Genomic DNA, 25,894 nt, shown 5'->3' with positions numbered 1-25,894 from the left:
ATGGAGTGAACAAGTCAGTAACTTAGAGCCACGGATGTTGCTCTAGACTGGTGAATGTCCGCGGGTTCCCACAGTCCCGCTGTCCCATGTGGCGCCTTGTGTAAGAAAGGCAGGAGGAGATGCTTTTTTTTTTTTTTTTTTTTACATTTACATTTATTTATTTAGTAAATGCTCTTCTCAGAAGTGATTCCCAATGAACTCTGTGTAGTGTTATCAGCCCACACACCTTATTCACCAAGGGTCACTCATCCATACATCAGTGCAACACTCTCTCTGTCACTCACTCACTATGGGGAAACCTGAACAGCATGTCTTTGGAGTGTGGGAGGAAACCAGAGCACCCAGAGGAAACCCACAGACAAGGGGAGAACATGCAAACTCCACACAGGCTGAGTGGGGAACGAACCCACGTCCTCTCGTACCACCCAGGTGCTGTGAGACAGCAGTGCTACTCTTTCTTTATTATTAAACAATTCAAACATGCACAAAAACAGTCTTAATAGCCTTCATATTATCACACTCCTTAAGTCTTTATGTACTACTTACATTCTCTAAGAGCAACAGAAAATATAGGATTTTTATTACCAAATTTGGACCGGTGTGTATGATACTTGGCCAAAATCATCAATAAATTAATGACATATCATATGCCTGTTTCTTTGTACTTCTATCAAAATGTAATAATCCAAAGTGCAAAGCAAAATCCTAACACAGTTTAATGAATTTAGAAACATCTCTCCACAGCTTTTCGGTATAACGACACTGCCAGAATAGATGAGGATACGCTCACATACAAGCAGCGCCTGGAAACGCGTCAACGACGGACCATGAACGCGCGTTACATAAAAGATACTCTGCCCCCCCCCACCCCCCCAGCAGGAACCGAGGTCATGAAGCAAAACAGTTTAACACACGAAAAGGCGGTGTCGAAATAATAGACCCAAAGCTCATGTGATTTTGATGATGGGCAGCAGAAAAACGGACACGGCGCTAATTGTGCTCCGCGAGGAATTCAAGGCAGCGCGCGAGCGCGGAGGGGGAGGGGGTCGTGTGCGCGCGCAGCGTGCGGCGCTTTAAATGACACCATCCTGACGGCTGAGGCGTCGCGCCGGGCTCAGAGTCGGGCTTTCTCTCCTCGTTCGTATAGCCTGTCCGGACCGAACCAGAATGCCGAGCAAAAAGAGAAAACATCGTCGCCGTAGGAACAAGGTGCGTATATATCAGTCGGTACTCTTTACTTATTTATTTATATTTTAATTAATACCTATTACCAGTCCGTTATTCGCTGATGATTAAATCGGAGATGCACACACACACACAGTGACAGCAGCTCCGACTTTTACACAGCAGTGGCAAGGACTCGGACACAAGTAACTCCATGAAATACTCGCAGTTCCTTCGCCACTGGGGAACGGGCGTTGAAAGTAATCGTGACGTATTCGTGGAATTCGCAGCATCCGTGGGGGAGTTCGTGAGACGCGCTCGCTCGCCTGCGAAGTGGGGTTGTTGTATCGTATGTTGACGTGCGGTGGATTGAGGCGCGCGCCGCTTTACCGACGCTCGGTGCGGTGGGAGTTTAACGCGGCCGCGTTATTGGAGTGGAGGTGAAGCGCGGCGCGGAGAGCGGAGAGCGGAGAGCGCAGCGCGGACGGAAGGCGGCGGCGGGAGAGGCAGCGCTGTGACATCATGGCCCTGCAGGAGCCCCGTCACCGCCCATGCACTTTGGCAACAAACTGGACGGGACTCGCCCTCCCACTGAGTGCTGCGAGGAGCAGCGTGGACGGATTGCGGGAGCCGCTCTTCTCTCTCTGTCGTCCCTGCGGGCTGCGATCGGGGCCGCTCAGCGCTTCCTTCCGCCATGGCTTACGCAAAGTACTGGATATGGCTTGTGAGTAGGAGCGCCCCGTCCCGATGGCGGGGGCCGCACCCAGCGTCGTCCCTTCGCCTTAGTTTGTAGTTCTTTTCTAAACTTTTTTTTTTTTTTTTTTTTTTTTTTTTTTACTACTACCACTCTTGAAAACGCGTTCAAAAGCGCGCGTGTTTGCCGTGGGACACCCCGTGCCGCGACGCCTAATGCTGTCAGGTGTCCCAGCCGAGTGGCTCTTTCTTTCTTTTTTTTTTTTTTTTCCCCCGCGAACTTTAGAAACGTCCACGCGCGTTAACTGAGCTACGCGAATGTGCTGCGCGACGGCGCTTGCGATGAGCTCTCGCGCGCCGCTTTTGACGCGCATTCATTTATTGATTCAAAAATAGCTCTTCACCTATATAGACGGCGAGGAAACTTTCGTAACGGATGCCACTGGATTGTTCGTGTGGTTTCGGATATTTCATTTAGCAGTTTTAAGTACATTATTCTAAATCAGTTACAAATGTGGGCCAATAATTTCTTTTTCAAAGAAAAATTGTATAAGTGGTGTATGTGTGTGTGTGTCACTCTATGATGGAGTCCTGTCCAGGTTGCACTTTCCCAGGACGGGCTCTGTACCACAGCACTTCCATCTGATTTCAGTGGATCGAAGCTGAGAATCAGAATTAAACCTGATAATGTAATCTGTGCCATATTTATGCCAAAAAACTGTGCAAAGCAATATATATTGCATATTTTATTCAGCAGAAGAGTCACAAAGTGTGTGTGCCCAGCGTGCTGTCATAGGTTTGTAGTGTACAGCAGAGGTGCCCTGCCCAGGTCCTTTTCAACACCCTTGACAGCTTTATTATAGTAATTATTTGGACTGTAATTCAGCCTTTCAGCTATCTGAAACATCCTGGACTCTGGACCTCCATGAGGAGATTGGAAAGACTTCCCTGCCTATTATGATTTGCCCTTGCAGAACCTCTGGACGTTTATCCTAAGGAAAGCGTGCTTGTCAAGTAATATCTCTGGTACACAAACTTGATGTTGCAAGATGATACCGAAGAGCAAACATTTCAACACTTCGAAAAAAAAAAAAAAAAACTTGTTGGGTCTTTCATTAGCAGCGAATCATCTACTAATTTCCCCATATAACTATTAAATTATGTTAATTAAATTAATATTTTAGAAACTAATGCAAAACTTACTGTGACTTTATGAAATTCATGGTGGAATTTCATGTATACATTGTTCTAAACCGGGGGTCACTAATTGTCATTCTTTGGATTAATAGGGTTTTCAAGAAATGTAAAAAGTAAATCCTCTAAAACCCAGAGGAAGGCCTCGCAAGATCATTTTATTCGATCGTGTAGCTTTTGTCTTGCTTCCACCTTCAATTTGAGCTTCATGTACTAATCTACCGAGAATTGTTTCTTCCAGTTGTTTAATTTTGCATTTATCAGTTTAAGGTAAGTAGCTTGCTCAATGGCATTACAGCAGAAACAAGAATTTTAACCTTTATTTATTTATTTATTTAAAATGCAAAATGGAAGCTCTCACCCCTGTGTTACCTGCTGCCCCAAATTTATTATTTTTACAAATCAGTTGTATATATGTGTGTGTGTGTAATAAACGGCAGCGCAGTCCCTAAAATTCCCCTTGTTATTTTGTTTCGTAAAACCCTAGGGCCTCTGTAGTACTGTAAATGTAAGGCATGTTTTCACACCCAGAAACTGGTTCCTCCAGTTGTATATGGCTGTCGGCAGTTTGATGTAGCATAATGAAGTACGTTTCCATCCTTGTTAATTTATTTTCATGTTTATGAGCGCAGATCCACTAGGACTGCTGGAAATGCGTCTGATGCATCTCATTAGATTTAAAATTTCTGAACAACACTTAGGCTGCACCCACCGTATCTACCCAGCCACCTGAAAGGAGATGGTACCGATTTTGGTTGCCAGTGAGAACTACGAAGATACAAAGGTCTGAAGAATGATCGAAGATATTCATCATTCCGTTACCTGTGTACAATCTTGTTTTACATTGATTTACTATGTTATAACCCCAAGGAACAGCAGCAACAGGACAGATGAATAATGTTGCTAAACTGTAGCTTGGGGGGCACGGTGGTGCAATGGGTTGGGGTGGGTCCTGCTCTCCAGTGGGTCTGGGGTTTGAATCCCACTTGGGGTGCCTTGTGATGGACTGGCATCCCGTCCTGGGTGTGTCCCCTCCCCCTTCAGCCTTACGCCCTGTGTTGCTGGGTTAGGCTCCCGTTCTCCGTGACCCTGTATGGGACAAGCAGTTCAGACAGTGTGTGTGTGTGTGTGTGTGTGTGTGTGTGTGTGTGTGTGTGAACTGTGACCAGCTTAAAATGTATATTATTATACATTTAAATTTTAATATAGTGCATACACTGCTGGACCAAAGTAAATGCTCTTATAAATTCTGGTAAATCTGGTTTTTGTGCTACGGAAAATAAAATAACTTTTAGGCCTTACACACTGATGTGCTACACAATATTTTGGAAATAGTGGTCTGTTTTGTAATTGGAAGTGTCTTGTTACGATGTTGCACGTTAAACAATGTTAGTGAAAATAATGAACAGTTTTAATAATTTTAACTGATTTGCAGTGATTTCGATCCTCAGCACATCTTACAGGGAATGTGCGGCATTTGTGTGAACACAATACTCACAGCTGTCACGCCAAAGAAGAGCATTTTTGTTGCCAAAAAGCATCATGTTTAACCGTACTGGTTAAACGTGTCTTCTTTTTAGGTATGTGTTCTGTTTGCACACATCCATAAGACTTTAGAGATGTACAAAAATATGGAATCGCTTGTTGCCAAGAGCTTGCGACACAATTATTACCAAATATGAACTTGTACGTTCCTGTCACTCGTTTTCCCAGTAAGTGGGAGTGCAGTAATCAGGGTGAATCAGGGTGAATGAGGGTGTATCTTTGGTTAAAATGAGTTTCCTGTGTTTTCCCTCTCCTTGTGTGATGCAGGGTACCCAGAAGAATGCTACTGCCAACACCAAAGACCCAGGGACAGCAGGTATTCTAGCCAAGGTAAAGTCCTCACCCCCACCCCCCACCTCCACCAAGCACAAAGCCATCTTGTTACTTCCTTTTTACCCCATGCCTGTGGTGCACAAGGATGACTGAAGCCAAAAAAGCTGGAAATAGTTTCCCTTATCTGCAACACTCTTGTGCTGAGGGACTGTTTTGCTGTTTGTGTTGCGCAGAGTTTCAGCCCCATTCCTGTTCTGCCCCTGCTGACTGCAGATTTGAAGCTCAGGGTCTTATGAATGATGTTAGAAATAAATAAATAAATAAATAAATAAATAACTGTTAGGGATCGTTGATATTCGGACAAAGTTTCATGCAGCTACTCGCGTGATGTACATTGGTTCATATGGTGAAAAGAAACAAACCAGCTGTACTTAAGAATCTGTATCTAAGTGTCTCTTCCTGCTAATGTAATGAACACATTGTATTTTCTACGAGATGTACGTCGCTTCGGAGAAAAGCGTCTGCTAAATGAATGCACGTAAATGCAAATGCTAACATGCAGTATGAGTGAGGGGGTTAGGGTTAGGGTTAGCTATGTCCAAGACATGGCTCACTAGAATGAAAAAGATAACCAGTAACTGTTACTTCTAATTATAGGAAGGAATGGATATAGATTGTTTTTTAATGCACAGTCTATGGCATGTAGCCAGGCCACATTCTCAGCTCCCCCCCGGCGGCTGAATCCACCTATGAGCAAATCGGCAAAGTCATCAGGCGCGGCAAGTTAAATCCTGTTTGAAACTTTTCTCATTTTTCTTATTATTTCTTCGTGTCCTGCTATGTACTGCTTTTCAGGAGTGGCCAGTTAAAACTCGTTTCACTAACTTACATACTTCGTTCTGCTTCTTTTTGCATTTACCACTTTTCCTTATAGCGTAGCAGCAGCCAGTCTCCCAGTTATTGTTTTAATCTCAAAACGTCTCATAAATGCAGGTACACGCTTTCACTCTGTATATGTGTATCACGTGGTCTCTGTTTCTTTTCGCTCGGCATGCTGCACGGATCCCCCGAGTGACACGACACCCTGGGAAAGTGCTCTTCACCCAGTTCCGCTGAACAATGTGGTGTAGAGAACCCTCGGTTATCATACGCACCCAAGGAAACATAACTTGATTTAAGGACAGTGGGGACTCGTATTTAGCGTGCTCATTCATAAAGCAGTGATTGACAGCTGGATCATCACATTAGGCTGTCGTGACGTAAACTGCATTAGCCTGGGAAGACTTTGTGGTCTCTATACGAGGCCACATCCCTGTAATAAAAACCTACGGCTCGTTGGTTTATGATCATCGTTTTTGTCACGTGAGCGTAATTGAACATTGGATGTTTACCAGAGACAGGTGAGGAATGTGAGTCTGTAGATGTGCAGGCCTTGAAACCTGTGGGAAATGCAAAATCCTGGCGCTGCTACCGTTTTGCCCCGGCACACAAACAGCAGGATGTCACACGTCGTAAAACTGCAGCTGAAAACGAAATGAAAATTAAATGTGTGCGAGCTGAACAGTTGCGCGGCTGTCACTCCCCACCTTATCTCAGAGGCCGGTGATCCTGTTATGAAAAATAAAGAGCAGATGTAAAGTGAAGCAGCGCACGGAGCAGTGTGTTTTCAGGCTTTTCGCACTCTCACTTGTCCTGGTCAGGGTCGCGGTGCCTATCCTTGAATCGCTGGGGGAATGTTGCTTGGGGGGTCATTCTGGATAAACCTTTATCAGCTACTCCTGTAATGTAATGTAAATCTTTATATATATTTCCAAAAAAAAAAAAAAAATTAGTAGGATGGTGGTCGGGAATCGTGGATATTCGGATAAAGTTTCATGAGGCTGCTCGTGTGATGAGCGTTGGTTCATATAGTGAAAAGAAGCAAACTGTACTTAAGAATCACAAATGAACACATTGTGTTTTCTATGAGATGTACGTCACTTTGGAGAAAAGCGTCTGCTAAATGAATAAATATTTCAACATGACACTCATATGTCGCCAGGCAGCCACACACACACACACACACACACAAACGCAATATTACACCACAGGCAGTCCTTTAACCATCTTTACATTTAGTCAGTTAGCAGATGCTTCTCTCCAAAGCCACTTACAATGTTAAGGTTCCAATTATTGACTCATTTATACAACTGGAGCAATTTAGGGTAAGTACCTTGCTCCAGAAAGCTACAGCTGGAGGTTGTGGTCAAACCAGCAACCTTTGGATCCAAAGGGGTGTAGCTGTAACCACTACGCTGCTGGCTGGGCGCATGTGTCTACCTCTGTAGTTTTACTGTCTGTGCTACCAGTGTGCACAAAGTGCGGCGTTTTGCCTTTTGTTTTTAGATATTTGCAATAATATCTAACAGATCTGAAAGTTAAAAGGGAAAGGATGTGCTGGAGGTGGGGTGTTTTCCGACAGGATGTCTTGTGCAATCCCGGTGGAGTGGGCTGGGTTCCATACGTACGGCAGCGGACAGACTCAGGTTTGTACTCATGCTGAAAGGGCCGTTTTAAGGAAAAAGGGAGTGCCCTGAGATTTTCATAAGCCTCACCTCACATCCAATGTTTCTCCCAGAGCTTTCCCTCACTACTGCGAAGTGAGAGGGAATGCTTTTTGCAGCAGACTTGTTGCATGGCGTCTAGGTGTTCACGCTTGACTCACCTTGCATTCCATCCGGGGAGACAGAGCCCAGCCTGTCTCCTGTTGTTCAGCACAGTTCATTAGAGCAAGACGTGATTCAGGGTTCACACCCAGATGCTGTTTTGGCTTACTAGTGTTTTGAATACTTGATGTAATCAGTGCTGTGCATTCGGAGTCGTGGAGTCGGAAGCAATTATTGGTGTACTGGAGACTAAATGCACCGTATATGCGGCATATGAGTCGATCCGGCGTATAAGTCGACCCCAAAAAATGAGAGGTGTAATATAGGTTGAGGCCTATATTCGCCAGATAAGTCGACCCTCAAAATAATGTGCAACTTTTGGGCAGTGCTGTAGGGTCGGAGTCGGAAGCAATTATTGGGTTGCTGGAGTCGGAGTCGGTAAAAAGTACCAACTCCAACTAAATGGCATATAAGTCAATCTGGTGTAGGAGTTGACCCCAAAAAATGAGAGGTGTACTATAGGTTTAGGCCTATATTCGCTGGATGAGTCGACCCACAAAGTAACGTGCAACTTTTGGGCAGTGACATAGGGTCGGAGTCGGAAGCAATTATTGGGTTACTGGAGTCGGAGTGACTCGTGCCTTGCGATGGACTGGCGTCTCATCCAGGGTGTACTACACCCTTCAGCCTTGCTCCCTGTGTTTTTGGGATGGGCTCCGGCTCGCCGCAACCCCGGGGTTGGTTGGTTTGTTGGAGTCGAAGTCGAAGGTTTTGTGTACCGACTCCACAGCCCTGTACGTAATGGAAAAATCCATATGCGGCTACTCATGTAATGCATTCTGGTTCATGTGATGGATTGTGGCGAATCGATCGTGCTCTAGAGTAACACGTCTGCAACCGAAATCACTCCTCCTCTTGATGTCATTCACTTATTGTGTTTTTTTTTTTTTAGATGTGATGATGCTTTGGAGAAAAGTGTCTGCTAAACGTAAATATGTGCTCAAAGGTTTAAATGCGGTTTTAATTTGAACGCAAACCTCTGCAAATATTTTGAAATGCATGTGCAAACTGCCGTAGAGCTTATCTAAAACAGAGTACACTTGTAGAGTTGCCACAACAGCTCTATTAACATGTAAGTGACTTATTTATTTATTCCTTTTATACAGCTGGGTAATTTTTAGGGGTCTTGTTGGGCGAAAGTACCATGCTTAAGGTTAGTAGACCATAAGATGGCACTCAAACCCGGATCCTTTTGAGCTCAACTGCACCGCCTATAACCATCATGCTACCTGCTGCCATGGAGCGCAAAGAGGCTCGTTTTTTTTTTTTTTTTTTTTTTTTTTAAGAAAAAAATTCTGTTCCAGAGAAGGTTCTAGAACTTGTATTTTTTTTTTTTTTGCAGAACTACTTCTGCTTCTGGGGGGTGCGGTGGCGCAGTGGGTTGGACCGCAGTCCTGCTGTCCAGTGGGTCTGGGGTTCAAGTCCCGCTTGGGGTACCTTGCGACGGACTGGCGTCCCGTCCTGGGTGTGTCCCCTTCCCCCTCCGGCCTTACGCCCTGTGTTGCCGGGTAGGCTCCGGTTCCCCGTGACCCCGTGACCCCCCCCTTCTGCTTCTGTCTTTCTTAGATAATTTTATTTAGTAGTCATAGTGCAGCTGCTAAAACTGGTACTGTAGGGGTTAGCGCTGCTGCCTTTGGACCCAAAAGTTGCAGGTTTATCTCTGGTCTCCAGCTGTAGGCTGTAGTACCCTTGAGTAAGGTACTTACCCTAAATTGCTCTTCTACAAATTACCCAGCTGTATAAATGGGTAAATAATTGTAAGTAGACTAACACCTGTAAGTTGTTTTGGACAAAAGCATCAGCTAAATGAAAAAATGTAAATAAGACAGCTTATCTGCTTCTGATATCAGAAGAATGTTCACATGATTCGATGTTTACTTTATTAGAACATTTCTAAGCCACTGTGGCTGTTTTCTGGTGGTGTTTTAATGCTGCTTAGGTGTGTGTATGTATCTGCGTGTTTTTTTTTTAATGGATTTTGTAGTCGGCTGACAAGGTGGTGCAGGGGTTAATTTTGGTGCCTTTCAGCTCGTGCTCCATAGGTTTGGATACTGCTCTCATTCTCTCTGTGTGGGGTTACCATGTTTTCACTATGTTCACATGGGTTTCCTCTAGGTGCTCTTTTTTCCCTGAAATCCGAAGATATGTGACTTGGTTGCGTTCCATCCATGGTATTCCCTGCCTCATGCCTCCAGGATAAGCTCTGGTCCATGGCCACCCTGCACTGGACAAGCAGTTATTGATAATGGATAGATGGACGAATGTGTCTGTAATTACTTGCATCCCCCATCCCTCCAAATGTATGAGTTCAGTTCAGATCCCAGGAAAAAAAGCCAATATAGTTCAGTTGTTATTAAACAGGACTCATCTGTCAGTTGGTGTATCTTGGCTCACCCTCATTCTGGTTACTGTGCTATCTGTGTTTTGCCTCTGTGCAAGGAGTGTGCTTTTGATTTTTAGCATTCCAGAGAAGTGTGGATCACTGCCACTTGCTTGCTTTTTTTTCTTTTAACTGGCGTCAATAATGTGGTTTCTGTTCTGGGTTCCAGTCCCTTTGCCTTTCCCTGTTTATTACACACACACACACATTTTCAGAACCGCTTGTCCCATACGGGGTCGTGGGGAACCAGAGCCTACCCGGTAACACAGGGCATAAGGCCGGAGGGGGAGGGGACACACCCAGGACAGGACGCCAGTCTGTTGCAAGGCACCCCAATCGGGACTTGACCCCCAGACCCACCGGAAAGCAGGACTGTGGTCCAACCCACTGCGCCACCGCACCCCCTACATTGTTTATTACACATTGAACCTTAATGTAGTGAAATACTGAGCCAGCCAGTAAACACAGAGTTTTTGAAAAGGCCGTGCCCCGTTGCCAAGCGGGTTCAAATGAGCATAACTGTCTGTGGGAAAAGTGAGTATGAATAACTCCTTTTTTCCCCCCTCTTTATATAGTAGAGCAAATTCCAGGTACAAAAAGTGGCTCTTTGTGAGTTTTGCTGAAACGGAAATGTGGGGCAATTTTAAACCGGCATACCGTGTCCTTTTTTGCCGTATTTCGTAGATGTTACTGTTTATTGTTGAGTATTGTATGAAAAAACAGGAATCGGGCCATCACACACAAGCAAAAACATGGATCCACATGACTTAAGTACCCATTTTCAAAGAACCGGATGGTAGAAATTTTATTTATAGGTGAAATTACTCGTACTTCTCAAAATGTAGTTTAGAAGGAGAACGACAGATACCAAAGAACTAGAATGCCAGTGTCGCTCCTTGAAATGACCCAGATGAATTGGGTAAGTGATGGGTTGACCCTCCCAGCGGCCCTTAGCTGATGTGAGCAGCCCTGATTTCTGCCGTTTTCCTGCGGTCTGCTTTGTGTCGTATGCACTTCCCTGGGGGGGGGGGGGGGGGGGTTGTGTCAGTCAGAGACGCACAGGTCATGGTGCAATCGGAGCCTTTCCAACATGTGCTGTTTACGCATTGTTGTTCTCGCCTGGCAGCTTGTAATAATTTAGCAATTCTGTGAGAACATTCTTTACCATTTTACATGGAATTTCTCCCAGAGATTCTTGTCTCTGTATGCTAGTTAATCGTTTTGTGAATATTACTTGTACTCATTACATTTATTCATTTTGCTGATGCATTTCTCCAAAACGACTTACGGTTAAGGTTACAGTTATTTACGCATTTACACAGCTGGGTAATTTTACTGGAGCAGTTCAGGGTAAGTACCCTGCTCAAGGGTCCTACAGCTGGAAGTGGGGAGCAAACCTGCGATCTTTAGATCTGAAGGCGGCAGCTCTAACATCACGCTACCAGCTATCCCCCGGGGACTCTGAGTACAGTCCACCAGCTGTCTGCTCATGTTTTTTCTTAAGTTATGGAATAATTTAAAGGAAAAACATTTCATCTTGTCAGATCATGTTATTCTCCAGCACATTTATCAGTCATGTATGGACTCCTGGAATGACAGTTTAATGTTATTTTGGTCTCTTAATTAACAGTCCCACCTACCCCCCAGGGACTCGTGAGTACAGTTGGTTTTTTTTTTTTTTTTTTTTTTTTTTTTTTTTTTAACTGAAGGCAATTGAAAAATCTTTTAATCCCATTAAACAACAAAAAAACCTGTCTTGTTAAATTGTCTTCTTGTGTTCAGAGAGAGGAACAGCATTCTCTTTTAGTGAGAGAAATTTTGCCAGTCAGTCACTTTCAAGGCTCAGTGCACTTCACTGCGAGATCCACAATGACTGGTGACTGTGACATTAAGCTGGGTTGAGATCACTTTATTAGAGTGTTTTTGGTCCTGGAAGGTCACAGTGGATGAAGGTATACCAGTCCTTCATTTTAATGGCTAACAACCTCAGCGCTCAGATAGAAGGATTAATTAACTGAATTAATGGAATACAAATTTCTATTTATTTTTAGTTTTTTCTTAAACTGACCCCTTTGTCCAAGACTGCTGATGCCATTAGGTTTGTGTCGTATATAAGGGCTTAGAGATTTACAGGGTAACAGCCATACTTGATATTCCAAGTTGAAGTACTGTGGTGCAATTCACACAAGGTAATCATAGCTCTAGATATAATTTACATTTGCATTTATTCATTTAGCAGACGCTTTTCTCCAAAGCGACGTACATCTCGTAGAAAATACAATGTGTTCATTACATTAACGGAAAGAGGCACTTAGATGCAGATGTGTGATTAAGTACAGTTAGCGTGTTTCTTTCTACCATATGAACCGATGTTCATCACATATGTAACTGCATAAAATTTATCCGAATATCCATGATTCACGATCACCTTCCTAGAAAGCTTATCTTTTTTGGAGATTCATACAAACATTTCCATTTCATTACAGGAGTGGCTGCGTAAAGGTTTATCCGGGCATGATCTTAAAGTTATAGTGCATGAACATTTACACCTTACATGAACTTAAGAGATCATGGGTGAAGTGAGTCTGGAAGAGATGAGTTTTAAGACCCTTTTTAAACGTGGACAGAGATTCAGCAGTTCTGAGTGAGAGGGGGAGGTTGTTCCACTGCATCGGAGCCAGAATCGAGAACCTCTGTGCTTTATCTTTAGTCCTGGCAATTAGCCCCACAAATGTGAGAAAATGAAAGAGAATTTATGACTAACAGCATACCGAGGTGCGCTAGAAGAGCTGATGTTAGAGAATTCCAAATTGATGTGTGAAGAAGCAGTTCTTTAGAAATCAGCAGAGTTGAAAGTGAGTGCAAGCTCTTTCCACACCTTTGGACATAGAAGGAATGAATGATCATTTTATTGTGTCTGGGCATAGACAGCAGGATTCCAAAAGTGGAAATGCAGATATGTGGTATACAGTAGGGACAGATCAGTCTTAAAGTAGTGATGAAAAGAGCTATGGAGGGTAGCATGAGTAAGCTACCTAGAAACGGGAGTAGCTAGGTGTGGCCATTTCTTTCTCCATTCCTCCAGATGGAGGAAGACCTCCCAGTAGGGAGTTACAACAAGGGCAAGAAGTTGAACAGCATAATCAGAGCGAAGGGCTGGATTTTTGATATTGTGTAGGAAGAAGCAACAGATCTGGCCCTGTGAAGAACTGTATTGACTGTAGGTGAAGGATTCTTGAAATGTAATGTGAGTTTTGTCTTTTTTTAAAATTTTCAAATAGCAGTTGGTGATGGTGAATTTTTGAAGATTTGATGTGAAATCTTGGGTGCTTGAGCAGGCCTTAACTGACCTCCTGGTTTCAGTGGAAGGCAATCTGAGAATTGCTGAGTCCAAACAGCATGCAAATGAATTCATGTCTACCAAAAAAGCATGCAGAACATGATCTTACTGTAGTATTTCTCATTGACCTGTACAGAGATTAATCGACAAGATGGTATAGTAGATCTTCATGGAAGCGCACGCGGTGGCTCCCAGCGAGGAGGATGGTGTTTGCCCATGATTTGGGCTGATTTTTCTTGTGAAAGGAACTGTTTGGCGGGGTTTTGGGAGGGATGGAATACTGTGGTGTGGTTGGTTTGTGTCCAGCCCCCCCTTGATTTTGGCACGAGGGATTGAACATCTTTCCCTGTTTATTATTGTATGTAGGAGATCTTCATGGTTTCAGGACGTGAAGATGGTGACAAGTGATTTTTTTTTTTTTTAAATACCATTGGCTGAATTATAATTTGAAAACAAGTGATTATTCCACATATCATATGTTGTAGTGTTTGATATTGTAATGATAGTTGAACAGATTGTGAAAATCTATTAAGCGCAACCCATTTCATAATTTAACTTTTCTGACAGATGTGTCATCTGCACTAACTCTCATGTAGTGCCAGTAGAAAGCAAAATGTAAAGTGAGGTTGCTTTTAGGGAGGGTTGCTGAGGAGCAGTTCATCCAACAAATTTCCTTTTGGGCTTTAGTTTAAAATAAGAAATAAAACAACTGTAAGTACCAATATCAATAGTATCAAGTAAGTATCAAGTATCATTACAGACATTCCTCATTTAAGATTCCCGTTCAATGAAAAATCACTAGAATGCCTTAAGAAAATATGTACCCATCATAATATTTCAGTACATTTACTTATTTAGTAGACACTTTTCTCCAAAGCAACTTTCAGTGAACTCTATGTATGGTTATCAGCCCACACACCTTATTCACCACGATGACTTACACTGCTAGATACTCTACTTACACTGGGTCACTCATTTATACATCAGTGGAACACACTCCCTCTGTCACTCACACACTATGGGGAAACCTGAACAGCATGTCTATTGACTGTGGGAGGAAACCAGAGCACCCAGAGGAAACCCACGCAGACACAGGGAACATACAAATTTTACACAGACTGAGCAGGGATCAAACCCATGTCCTCTTGGACCACCCAGGTACTGGAAGACAGCAGCACTACTCGCTGTACCACCATGCTGCCCTGATACGCTGGCATTTTGCCATTTATACAATTGTTGTCATTCTGCTTCCATATATGGCCTGTGTGCAGTCTTGACAAAAGTGCAAAACAGACTGTGCCATCACACAGCCATACACTCAAACCCGCATAGCTGATTCCCAACAAGCCAAATCCTGTTAACAGTTAAGATCGGTCACTGAACACAGCAACAACATAGACATAAAATAAACACTTATTGGAACATTTGACACATTTTTGTGTCACAGTGAGGAAGGCCCATAACCGAAACACGTTTGTGTTATATCGTCACTTTTGCGTTACTTTTAAAGAAAAAGTAAGTGTGTGTGTGTGTGTGTGTGTGTGTGTGTGTGTGTGTGTGTGTGTGTGTGTGTGTGTGTGTGTGTGTGTGTGTGTGTATAGAGTGCTGGCTTTGTTTCCATTTTTTCTGGAGGCTTCAGCACCGATTGTAACTGTTTCTCCTGCATTTTTTGGTGAGCACGTATTTAACTTTTAGCTCTATACAGAAATTTAATTCTGCTTTGGGCAGAACATTGGGAGAACTGTTTTGTTACCTTGACATCTTTAATCAATCACAACCATCGACTGGTGTGAATGTGATCTCATAACCGAAACTGCAGATTTATTAATTTGATTCATTTACCTGATGCTTTACTCATCAGCTTTCAGTGTTAAGCTACTTACAGTGATTTATTCATTTATAATGTAGGGGTTTTACTGGAACAAGTCAAGGGTACTACAGTAGGAAGTTGGGTTTGTACCAGGGTGTTGAGTCTGGATAGAAATAAACTATAAACATGTATATATCATCTGTTAACTTGGTTGTGACATGCAGGGTTCTTTCAGGAAGCAGGACTTCTTCCTTTGTGCTGCTGTGGCCACAATCATACTGACAGCTTTAATAATACGAATATGCCTACATTATCATAAATAAAGCCTTCAGCTCACGATCCAATAAAATCTAATGTCAAATACTTGTAAGTAACATTACACAGCTTTTAACAGCTTGGATCTCTGCTCTGATCCAGTCTGATCTCTTAAGATCATGATAAACATTTAAATGTTCATGCTTAAAAATTGTGTGGTTAGAAATTGAACTATGGATAAACCTTTATGCAGCAATGTGTGTGATGTTTATGTTTAATGATCGTGTGTTTAGAATTGTAGAATAATGGATAAACCTCTTCATATGGTGGAAAGTAACAAATTAACTGTGCTTTAGAATAATGCGTCTACATCTATGTCTCTCTGCTAATGTATTGAACACATTGTATTTTCTATGAGATGTTTGCCACTTTGGAGAAAAGCGTCTGCTAAATGAATACATGTAAACGTAGTACGGTGTTCTTGTACTTTGCTGAGTGAGAGTCACAGGCAGTGATCATGGGATCTTCACTTTTTTTATATTATTAACATTGAGCCAAGTTCTCGAAATGTTTCCATTCAGAATGTGTGTTTCATCTTACTCCCTTTACTTCTGGGTTAGACTGCAGACCTTCACGACCCTGTTTCACACAAGCTGATAACGATGAATGAATTAAAATATAACAATAGAAGACAAGGCAGAAATAATTTTGTTCTGAATATGTTATTTTCATGCGAAAAAATTTTTTTTTGGTATTTGAATTTATTTTCGGTGACGTGATTTTAGTCTGGGTTCTGATTTTAAGTTCTTTTTACAATAAAGTGGTATAATGGTAATTTTACCTGCTTACACCAAAAATTTGTCTGACAGAGTGATTTCACGGACTTCGTTACATTACTCTTCGCTGCATTCCCACAGGATCGCGCCATGCCCTTGAGCGCTCTGAGCGCTCTTGGGGAAACGCTGCCTGCTCCAGAGTCAGTACTAAAGCCTTGCAAGATCAGCCCTGCAGCCATTATTGAGGTACTAATGAGAAAGTGGTAAATGCTAAATAAATCCAGTAAAAACATGGAAATGTGCTGAACTAGTCCTGAAGGGAGTTGAAATACTGACACCCCTCTACCTACGTAAATTTGACTTACGTAAATTTGGATTTACGTTAAATTCCCGGCATACGCATAATTTACGGATAGCGCTTTTATTTTACGTAAAACTTCTGAAATACGTTAAGTGCAAGTCGACGTAACCAGACAAGGCAGGAAGCTGCATCTTCCCAGTTCTCACATGTTTTGAGCCATGGACACATCTCCTCTCATTACTGTAGTGCTTTTTCCCCACATTTTTTACTCATTTCATTATTCACAATGCCTGGTGGTAAACGTGCGCTTGAAGGAAAACAAGAACCATCTCGCAAGCGTAGAGCAATCGATTTGAAGATTAAATTGAAAATAATAAGGAAGTATAAAGGTGGACAAAGATTATCGTCTATAGCACGGGAACCAGGTTTAGCTGCATCGACTGAATGCGAAAGTGAAGGATGCTGTACATATAAAGCAGCATGTGAAAGGAACAGCTAGCATGAAAACTACAATAATAACGGAGAAACGTCAAGGTGCAATAACTGAGATGGAAAAATTATAAATTACAGCACCCTCTTGTGTGCCAGCATACTACTAGGTATAAAGTAAACATGCACAGTACAATACCGTATGCGTTAGTCTATTTTTTTAAATTAAATTTATACTGTATAGAAATTTAAAAATTTATTTGACTCGGCCTATGTCTTATAACAATATTCAATATGTCTGACATTTACAGGTGGTCCCCAATTTAGGATATGGTTACGTTCCGCGAAACTCATCATAAGTCGAAAAATATCATAAGTCGAAAATGCATTTAATACCCCTAATACACACCTCTGCGTGACAGACTGGGAGATGGGGATCGCTGCCGTTGCCCAGCATCGCGAGAGCGTATCGCTTCGTGTATCGCTTGCCGAGGAAAAAAGTCATAATTCAAAATTTGAAGAACGGTTTCTATTGAATGTCTATCGCCAACTCACCATTGTAAAGTCGAAAAAATCGTAACTCGAACCATCGTAAATCGGGGACCACTTGTACTAGAGATTTATATTGTGTAATTTTTTTTATACCCATGTTTACAACAAATGAGAAGGCTTGGCTCTGTATCAGAGGGCGAGGGGGAGTCCGACATACGGAAATTTTGATTTACGTAAGGGGTTTGAAGAACGGTCTATTTGCGTAAGTCAAGGGGTGTCTGTATAATTTATCTAAGTTGGTCAACATTCATTAGTTGACTCTTTATTTCCATGAGTACAGCTAAGTCATCTTGTCACTTTGTACTTTTTATGCAATTTAAGGTGTAAATATGTATTCCATATATCACATTTATATTGTAAATTTTGTTGTTGTATTGTCATTCTTTTATCGTATTGTATTGTCCTTTGTACCCCCCGACCCCACCCCAAAATGTGTGTTGTTGTGGGATGAAAGGACTATATTCACAAGAGTCTCATTCTGTTTGTCGAATACATATGACCGTAAACCTGAAGTGTTTGAAGAGATCATGAAGTGTTGCCGACATTATTCTGAGATGCCTTCATGATGGCTCTGTGGGCATGGATGATGAGACAAAAACAGTGTTAGTTCAGTCATCATCACTTTTGTCTGCGTGGGCTGCAGGAGGGCAGCCTGAAAGCTTCGACGGCCATACGAGTGGGCGAGAGAGAGGACAGTCTCCCACCAAAATACAGGACCCCTAAGGAGACAGTGCCACAGCCCCCGGCCCCTGACAAGATGCCGGTACGTCGCGATTTCTCTGGACCTCGGCAGTGCTCAACTCTCATGCTCTCTTACACGTTTAAACCATTTCATCAGTGGTGCATCATGTCTGAAATTATAGGACGAGCAGGTTTTCCATCGTGCATATTAGCATAGGTGAGCGTTTAACTAATGTTTGTCAAGCAATGATTGTACTGCAATTTTTGCAGAGATCATTGCAGATGAGACATACTCCAGGTTTTACGGTACAGATGCTCCTCGACTAACAATGGGGTTACGTTCCGGTCAAACCATCGTAAGTGGAAAAAGAATACAGTATTGCACCTACTGATCGTGGGCGTGATCGTTACAGAGACTGCAAATGTGGTTGAGTGGATGCTGCGGCTCGCTGCCATCGCCCAGCATCGGGACAGAGTATCGTACCGCATATCGCAAACGCGGGAACAGGTCGAAATTCAAAATTCGAAGTACAGATTCTACCGAATGCGTATCGCTATCGTATCATCGTAACTACAAAAAATTGTATGTCGAACCATCGTTGAGTAGAGGAGCGTCTATTCTCGTGTTGTTTTTCAGGTATGGTTCAGCATATAAAAGTAATGGTGCATCCTGCCGGAATATATATGTCCTCTACTTTCAGCCTTCGATGGACTCTGCTGGTGCTCTGGACATACTGTCTGGAGACTTCAAGTCCCCCGAAGGTCTCCCTGATCACCAAACGTGTGGAAACACACCCAAAGCATCGAATGAACGGGTATGGTTACAAAGTACTGCATCGCCACCCAGAGGATCACTCTGTCATTACACTGTGGTACTACAGTATATGGGGTCCACGAGAACATTTGTCTTTAGCTTTATACTATACCCACCATAAATACTATGAATTCTGCAGTTATAATTAGACACACATCTGAACACACTGCACCTAAATAAAATGCAGTAAAATTAAAAATGTTCAATTTAGACATTTAAGGTTCAGTGTTTCACTTAAATGATGTTCGCAAGTGTGGCCCTTAAGTCAATTCACTATAATGATTGGGCCCCTGGGCCAGAGCTGGTTTGCATCGTTTCAGAATTTCGTCAGACAGTTCATCATTCTGGGAGCAGCTGGTAGCATAGTTGTTAGAGCTGTTGCTTTTACACCTGATGGTTACAGGTTCATTTCCCACCTTTAAACGTAGTACCCTTGAGCAAGGTTCATACCCTAAATTGCTCAAGTAAAGTTATCCAGCTGAGTAAATAATTGTAAGTTGCTTCACACAAGAAGTGTCAGCTAAATGTGAAAATTCTGAGATATGTTTTCAGAGGTTTAAGGCCCGTTGTGGACTTCTGTGTTTTTTTTTCCTTTTAGCCATCAATGGACTCTGCAGAAGCTCTCAACATACTATCTGGGGACTTCAAGCATCCTGTAAACCCCCCTCCTGATCAGCCCTCTCTTGTTTCTGCATCCACCCATAAACTGGTATCTGGAGCGTGACGCATTATACTGTAGCGAAGCATTGTTAAGGAGTGTTTTTATTTCTAACAAAATGTGATTTGTTAGTTCTCCAACTCTAATTCTCACTTGTGTATTCTTAGTCCCTTGTAGATGCTGCCCTTGGTAGCCTCGAGGAGGATTTGCTTGCCCAAGCTGTCACACCAAATTTCAAGAGTAGCATGGAAGTGCCAACCAAGGCTAAACAGCAGGTGAAAGGCATCCTTATGGATAATTAACTAGGAACAGACAGCAGATAATTGGGGACTATAGTGGTATACAGTGTGTGTGTGTGTGTGTGTGTGTGTGTGTGTGTGTGTGTGTGGTGGCACGGTGAGTAGCGCTGCTGTCTCACAGTCCCTGTGTGCTGCAACAGGACGTGGGTTTAATCCCCGCTCAGTCAGTGTGGAGTCTGCGTGGGTTTCTTCTGGTTGCTCTGGTTTCCTCCCACAGTCCAAAGACATACTGTTCAGGTTCCCCCATAGTGTGTGAGTGAGAGAGAGAGTGTGTTCCACTGATGTATGGATGAGAGACCCAGTGTAAGTAGTGTATATAGCAGTGTAAGTCACCCTGGTGAATAAGGTGTGTGGCTCACAACACTGCATAGAGTTCTTTGGAAGTCGCTTTGGAAAAAAGTGTCTGCTAAGTGAATAAATATAAATGTATTTTTTATGTAAAATAAACATTCTTATTCTTTACCTCTGCATAGTTCTCTGCTGGGCCAAGCGATGCTTTTGATGCTTTGTCCAACACCTTGATGGATTCTAGCTCCGGCTATGACCCCACACCTGTCCCAACGGAAGAGATCATTGAGGTGAGTCCTGCCATTATCACATTTGCACAGTTAAATGCAGAGAGGAGGGAGTGGAGGACACATGAGATGGCCTTCCAGCCGTCCTTTTTCTGAACCTCATCTCTGTCTTATGTTTGCTGTATAGAGTAATTTCTACACATTTACATGTAACTTTTCCTCATTTCTAAGTTGTCCTCCCCAGCAGACTGTCCTGGGCTATTTCCTGTAAATTTGAGTTGGGTGGAACAGTGGCACAGTGAGTAGTGCTGCTGTCTCACACCGCCTGGGTGGTGTGAGAGGATGTAGGTTTGATCCCCATTCAGTCTGTGTGGAGTTTACATGTTCTTCCCCTGGGTGCTCTGGTTTCCTCCCACAGTCCAAAGACATGCTGTTCAGCTTCACCCATAGTGAGTGACAGAGAGAGTGTGTTCCACTGATGTATGGATGAGTGACCCAGTGTAAGTAGTGTATCTAGCAGTGTAAGTCAACTTGGTGAATAAGGTGAATAAGGTGTGTGGCCTCATAACACTACATAGAGTTTGTTGGAAGTCGCTTTGGAGAAAAATGTCTGCTAAGTAAATGTGAGTTACACATGTTTTTATTTACGTGTTCACATTTTCCCTGTTCCATTGCAGAACATAATTGTAGAAAAACATGTGGGAAAACTTGGAGAGAGAGACGACACGCTTCCACCAAACTACCGATTCCCAAAAGCGCCACTGGTTGGTATACAGTCTTTAAGAAAGTGGAACAATGTGTTGTGTACGCATTCAGTACCCCGTTTACTTTAATTACTGTGCTTGAAAATGAAGCAGTAGTGATGAAGTGGGTTATAGTTTCATAGCAGGATGGCTTTTCCTTTCTTTAAGGATGGAGGGCAGAACCAAGAGAAAGACACTGCTTTCAAAAAGGTAAAATATGTCGAGCATTTCATCCAGGCTGTGTTTAGTTTTAACAGAGTACAGTAAAACCCCGATTTACCGCGAATTCGGATATAACGCGATGGGTCATTGGACCCTTTTTTGCTCTTTCCATAATGTGAGAAGCTACTGAAAATTTCAAAAGTTGGCAAAGTTTAAAAACTCAGCACATCGTCTTCCAGCGCAAGTGGGTTAGAAATGCTGAAATGCCTCTTAGTTTTACAGCTGTCTGTCTCAGCACCCGCCATCGATTCATCGTCGCCAAATCATACTTACCGAACTTTGATGTCAGTTTCAAAAGGCTGTTCTAAACTAATATCAAACGCAACAAGAACTTTTTTTCAAAACGTCCAAAGAACGCAAACAAGTTTCGCGTTAATCTATCAAAATTAATTTTTATAACTTACGTGAATGTAGACGTGGTTTTAAGCCCAAAGTGCTTTTTGTTGTTTATTTGTTTTGTTGTTTAAGTAAAAAATATGTAATTAAAATTAATTTGTGTTTAGCTTTCTACTGTAACTACAACCATTAATTCGCGGAATTCAATTCAAAGGTAATATACTAGCCAGAAAGTAAATGGATCAAATAGGGCGAAAATAGGGTTGATTTAGGATGTTTGGTCAACATTTGGTTAGTTTTAATGCTGGTTTTTCTTGAACCCTGATTCAGCACTACCCCGCTTTTTTCACAATGACATTTTTACGGACCCCAACGATCGTGTTATAACGGGGTTTCACTAATTCATACTGTATGTGTTGCATGTATAATGTTGGATTGATGGTTACGTTTTACATCATGAAAATACATTTATATAATTGTAATGATATCATGATTCTAATTATACCCTTACATGTCATCAAAATGGAACGGAATTTGAACAGAAATTAATTTGGCATATTTGCATGTTTTGGAATTGTTCGCTTCTAGTGAATTAGTATGAGAACTGATTTTCTTTGAATATCATAATATATCATAATATAATTTTTCCCTGGAAAAAATGCATTGGAGGTCATCTAGTCGGAAATAGAATAACTGCAAACGTGCGAGTCTCCACAGCTGAAATACAGATCCCTTTAGTTAAATCTTTCGCAGTAAAAATAAAATTTTTGGTGCTTCACGTTTCATTGTAACATGGTTGTCTTTAAAAATATGGCTTTCCTTTCACAATGATAATGCAATACATGTTCTGTAGTACTGCATGGGTTGTTGTTGGATTATATGATGCCCTGAGTTCCGTTTGCAGGAAAGGGGAGGATAAACATTTTTTTTCCCCTCATTTTGTTACCCCCCCAAATTTCAGGAGTCAGAGAAAGTAGTGGAAAAGATGCCAGCCAGTGGTGAAGGTCCTGGTCAAAATGGATCAGATGTGTTGCCTGTTACAAGCTAGACCCATGAGGTAAGGGCCAACAGCAGAGACACCGGCTGCACGGTCATACATTTACGTTATATTGTACACACATTTGCATTTATTCATTTAGCTGACACTTTTCTCGAAAGCAACTTACAATGTTAAGGTCATAAATATTACAGTTAAACACTTAGTTATTTACCCATTTATACAGCTGGGTAATTTTACTGGAGCAGTTTAGGGTAAGTAACTTACTCAAGGGTACTACAGCCAGAGGTGGGGATCAAACCTGCAACCTTTTGGACCCAATATGAAGCAGTTGTAACCACTACCCTACCAGCTGTCACTGGTCATACTGTCATAGTGCGCCAGAGTAACAAAAGTGATGCATGTTGTCATTCTTATTATTATTTATTCATTTAGCTGACACTTTTCTCCAAGGGGATTACCATGTTAGGTTTTTATGTTAAGCTACTTAAAATTATTGACTTTTTTATTCAGCTAGGTAATTTGTAGTGGGGCAATTCAGGGTCAGTACCTCAATCAGGGGTACTGCAGCAGGAGCACCGAGTCAAACCTGTGTTCTCTGAGCACAAGGTGGCGGGTCTAACCACTACACCATCTACTGTCCAAAAAGGGACCAGCAGGGACTTTAACTGAGGTTCTCTAGACACCGAGCAGCACTTCAAACAGGGCATCATCTTAAAACATTTTTTTTTTTTTTTTTGTTCAAGTGTAGTGGTTTTGTGTCTGGACATACAGGTGGTCCCCAATTTATGATGGTTCGAGATACGATTTTTTTGACTTTACGATGGTGAGCTGGCGATAGACATTCAGTAGGAATCGTACTTCGAATTTAGAATTTTGATTTTTTTCCCTGGCAAGTGATATGCTGTACAATACTCTCTCGTGATGCTGGGCAGCGGCAGCAATCCGCATCTTCCAGTCTGTCACGCAGAGGTGTGTATTAGGTGTATTAAATTAATTTACGACTCACGATATTTTCGATTTATGATGGGTTTCGCAGAATATAACCCCATTGTAAATCGGGGACCACCTGTAATCCTGCTTGTTCATGAGAAGGAGACGTGTTAATCATAACATCTGAGATTTATTGATGAGTAAATGATTATTGTGGATGAGAGGTGATACCTGCACAGGCACCACATTGCCATGCTGACAACACACACTTATTGTCTCTTTTCACAGGCTAGAAAATGTCAACCTTTAGGCCAATAGGTGACAAAACTTCAAGGAGGAAGCTGGACAAACATTCCCGCTTAAGAGTGTCGTAGGATGCAGAAGACCTACTTTCCAGCATATTAACACGTGTGTGTGTGTGTATGCACATTTACAAAAGTGATGTCATAAGGGAAACAGTTGCACCTTTAGAAGCAGAAGCCATTCCTTTAGTTGTGTTAGAGAAATGCTGTATAAGAAGAGAAATTTTTTGGGTATAGGTTTAATACTTGTGCTTTCATTCTTAATGTATTTCGGGAACTACAGAGAAAACAAATATGAGTTGGATATGGATTTTATATATTATGTAATTTGCATATGGAATATGTTTAATATTCTGGGTAATATCCCACACTGAGCCTGTTTTGTGTGTCAAGCAACCAAATGCATTCCGATTCCATACTTAAAGTGAAATTTTAGGAGGTTTCAGAGAGAAGTGTTACACCAGCCCTTATCCTCAGCAACAACTTGCCCTGGTCAGATCTCCTTAAATTCCTATGCGATCTCCTATGTTCTTACTGCTCGTGGAATCCCACCACCTGTACATCATCCATCTGTGAAGACATCCCGGTGGGGGTCCAACAACTTCACCCATCTGCCGCTGTGAGCCAACCATTGGACTCCGCGCCAAAAAAACTGCAACAAGTATTCTCCTGTTGCTACTGCTGTGGTCTAATACTTCTAACTGTTGAACGTGTATTAAATCGCAAACAAGTTTTTTTTTACTTTTATCACATTATTTTAGTACCACTTAAAAGGTTTAGATATTTGGGCACCGTGATGTATCTGAAAGCACACAGGTGATGGATAAAATTTAGTATACACAGTAGAAAACTGCATCTATTATAGAGTGGGTTTTTTGTTCAGGTGGTAGTTGTTTGAAAACTGACTTTTTCAAGTGTTATTTCAAGGACAATAAAACAGGATAGAGCTTTACTGTTTTTGTGGTGTGTGATTTAAAATAAAAGCACACATTCTCACTCTTCAGAGGGAACATCTAACGTAGTAGCTTCCTGCGATGCCTAATACAAGGTGGTATTTTTAAAAACCTATCAGCTTGTGGCGTTTATTTGAACAGTGACATTTTACCAAATGTGGTTAAATTTATATTATTTTCTTGGAATTGGTGACCTTTTGATAACTGTTCTATCAGAATGACTCAGAGGTGCCAAAACATGCGTTTGCAGAGATGTCTATGGACCCAATTTGTGTAAGAAAAATGTTAGAGGTCCGCCAGTCTAATCTCTTCACTTGTGGGTTTCCTGGAACCTACCTGGAACTGAATAAATTACCACTGAAGAAATGTTAATTAAAAATAGTTTTACTACTTTGAATCATGGTATATAATTAACTTGAGTCATTAATTCAAAAACAAGAAGATAGTAAAAGAAAAAAAATCACTGAAAGTTCCTGAATTGCTGGGTGGCTCTTGTAGAGCCATATGATGCGATGCCAAGGGTGGATGCAACCTGACAGACCACATCTTCGTTTGTTCTGCTGCTGTTTTACTCATTGAATTTCTCTCTACTATAGTTGCACAGTGTTTGACCTTTAACACAGCAAAATGTAATATCATCACTAAGAAAACTGCTGAGGAATCAATTTCTGAGTACCTGCACTCAAATTCTGTAAAGTTCTAATGATAATGAAAAGGTGATGCGGGATGGCTGGTACATTTGAACAGGTTTGAATCTCACCTCCAGCTGTAGGACCCTTGAGCTAGGTACCAACCAACCAATGTCAACAACTGCTTGTCCCAAGTGGGGTCACGGCAAGCTGGAGCCTTACCGGGCAACGCGGTGCAAACCGAAGAGGGAGGGGAAACACCCTGGATGGGATGCCAGTCCATCGCAAGGCACCCCAAGCAGGGCTTGAACCCCAGACCCACCACACAGTGTGCCCCAGGCCAAATTGAGCAAGATTTACCCTGAATTGCTCCAGTAAAAATTATCCAGCTCTAT

The 25,894-nt window shown here is 42.1% G+C and overlaps 1 protein-coding gene across 3 annotated transcripts; it reads left to right on the top strand.

Annotated features, from left to right (window-relative positions):
• The first annotated feature begins 970 nt into the window (after window positions 1–970).
• Window positions 971–24,869, top strand: LOC108939020 (calpastatin-like). 3 transcript variants are annotated; one of them, XM_018760106.2, is made up of 12 exons: window positions 971–1,209; window positions 4,864–4,926; window positions 16,277–16,381; window positions 18,061–18,180; window positions 18,800–18,913; window positions 19,511–19,567; window positions 19,738–19,845; window positions 20,343–20,447; window positions 21,062–21,148; window positions 21,296–21,337; window positions 22,647–22,742; window positions 23,904–24,869. In XM_018760106.2, the coding sequence occupies exons 1-11, from the start codon at window positions 1,168–1,170 to the stop codon at window positions 22,731–22,733; spliced, it is 930 nt and encodes a 309-aa protein (XP_018615622.2). In that variant the 5' UTR covers window positions 971–1,167; the 3' UTR covers window positions 22,734–22,742; window positions 23,904–24,869. The 3 variants fall into 3 exon arrangements, with proteins under 3 accessions (XP_018615622.2, XP_018615620.2, XP_018615621.2); XM_018760104.2 differs by having other exon boundaries at window positions 977–1,209; window positions 19,511–19,621; XM_018760105.2 differs by lacking the exon at window positions 971–1,209 and adding an exon at window positions 1,719–1,888 and having other exon boundaries at window positions 19,511–19,621.
• Window positions 24,870–25,894: the final 1,025 nt, after the last annotated feature.

The sequence above is a fragment of the Scleropages formosus genome, chromosome 17 (assembly GCF_900964775.1).
Source record: "Scleropages formosus chromosome 17, fSclFor1.1, whole genome shotgun sequence".
In the NCBI taxonomy this organism is placed as follows: domain Eukaryota; kingdom Metazoa; phylum Chordata; class Actinopteri; order Osteoglossiformes; family Osteoglossidae; genus Scleropages; species Scleropages formosus.
Note: the sequence above shows the minus strand (reverse complement) of the source record. Positions and strands in the feature narration are given on the sequence as shown.

Coding starts and splice junctions, on each gene's coding strand:
- LOC108939020 (XM_018760104.2), top strand. CDS start 1,168: ATGCCGAGCAAAAAGAGAAAACATCGTCGCCGTAGGAACAAG. Junction 1,210..4,863: donor ATCGTCGCCGTAGGAACAAG/GTGCGTATATAT, acceptor TGTGTGATGCAG/GGTACCCAGAAGAATGCTAC. Junction 21,338..22,646: donor AAGACACTGCTTTCAAAAAG/GTAAAATATGTC, acceptor CCCAAATTTCAG/GAGTCAGAGAAAGTAGTGGA.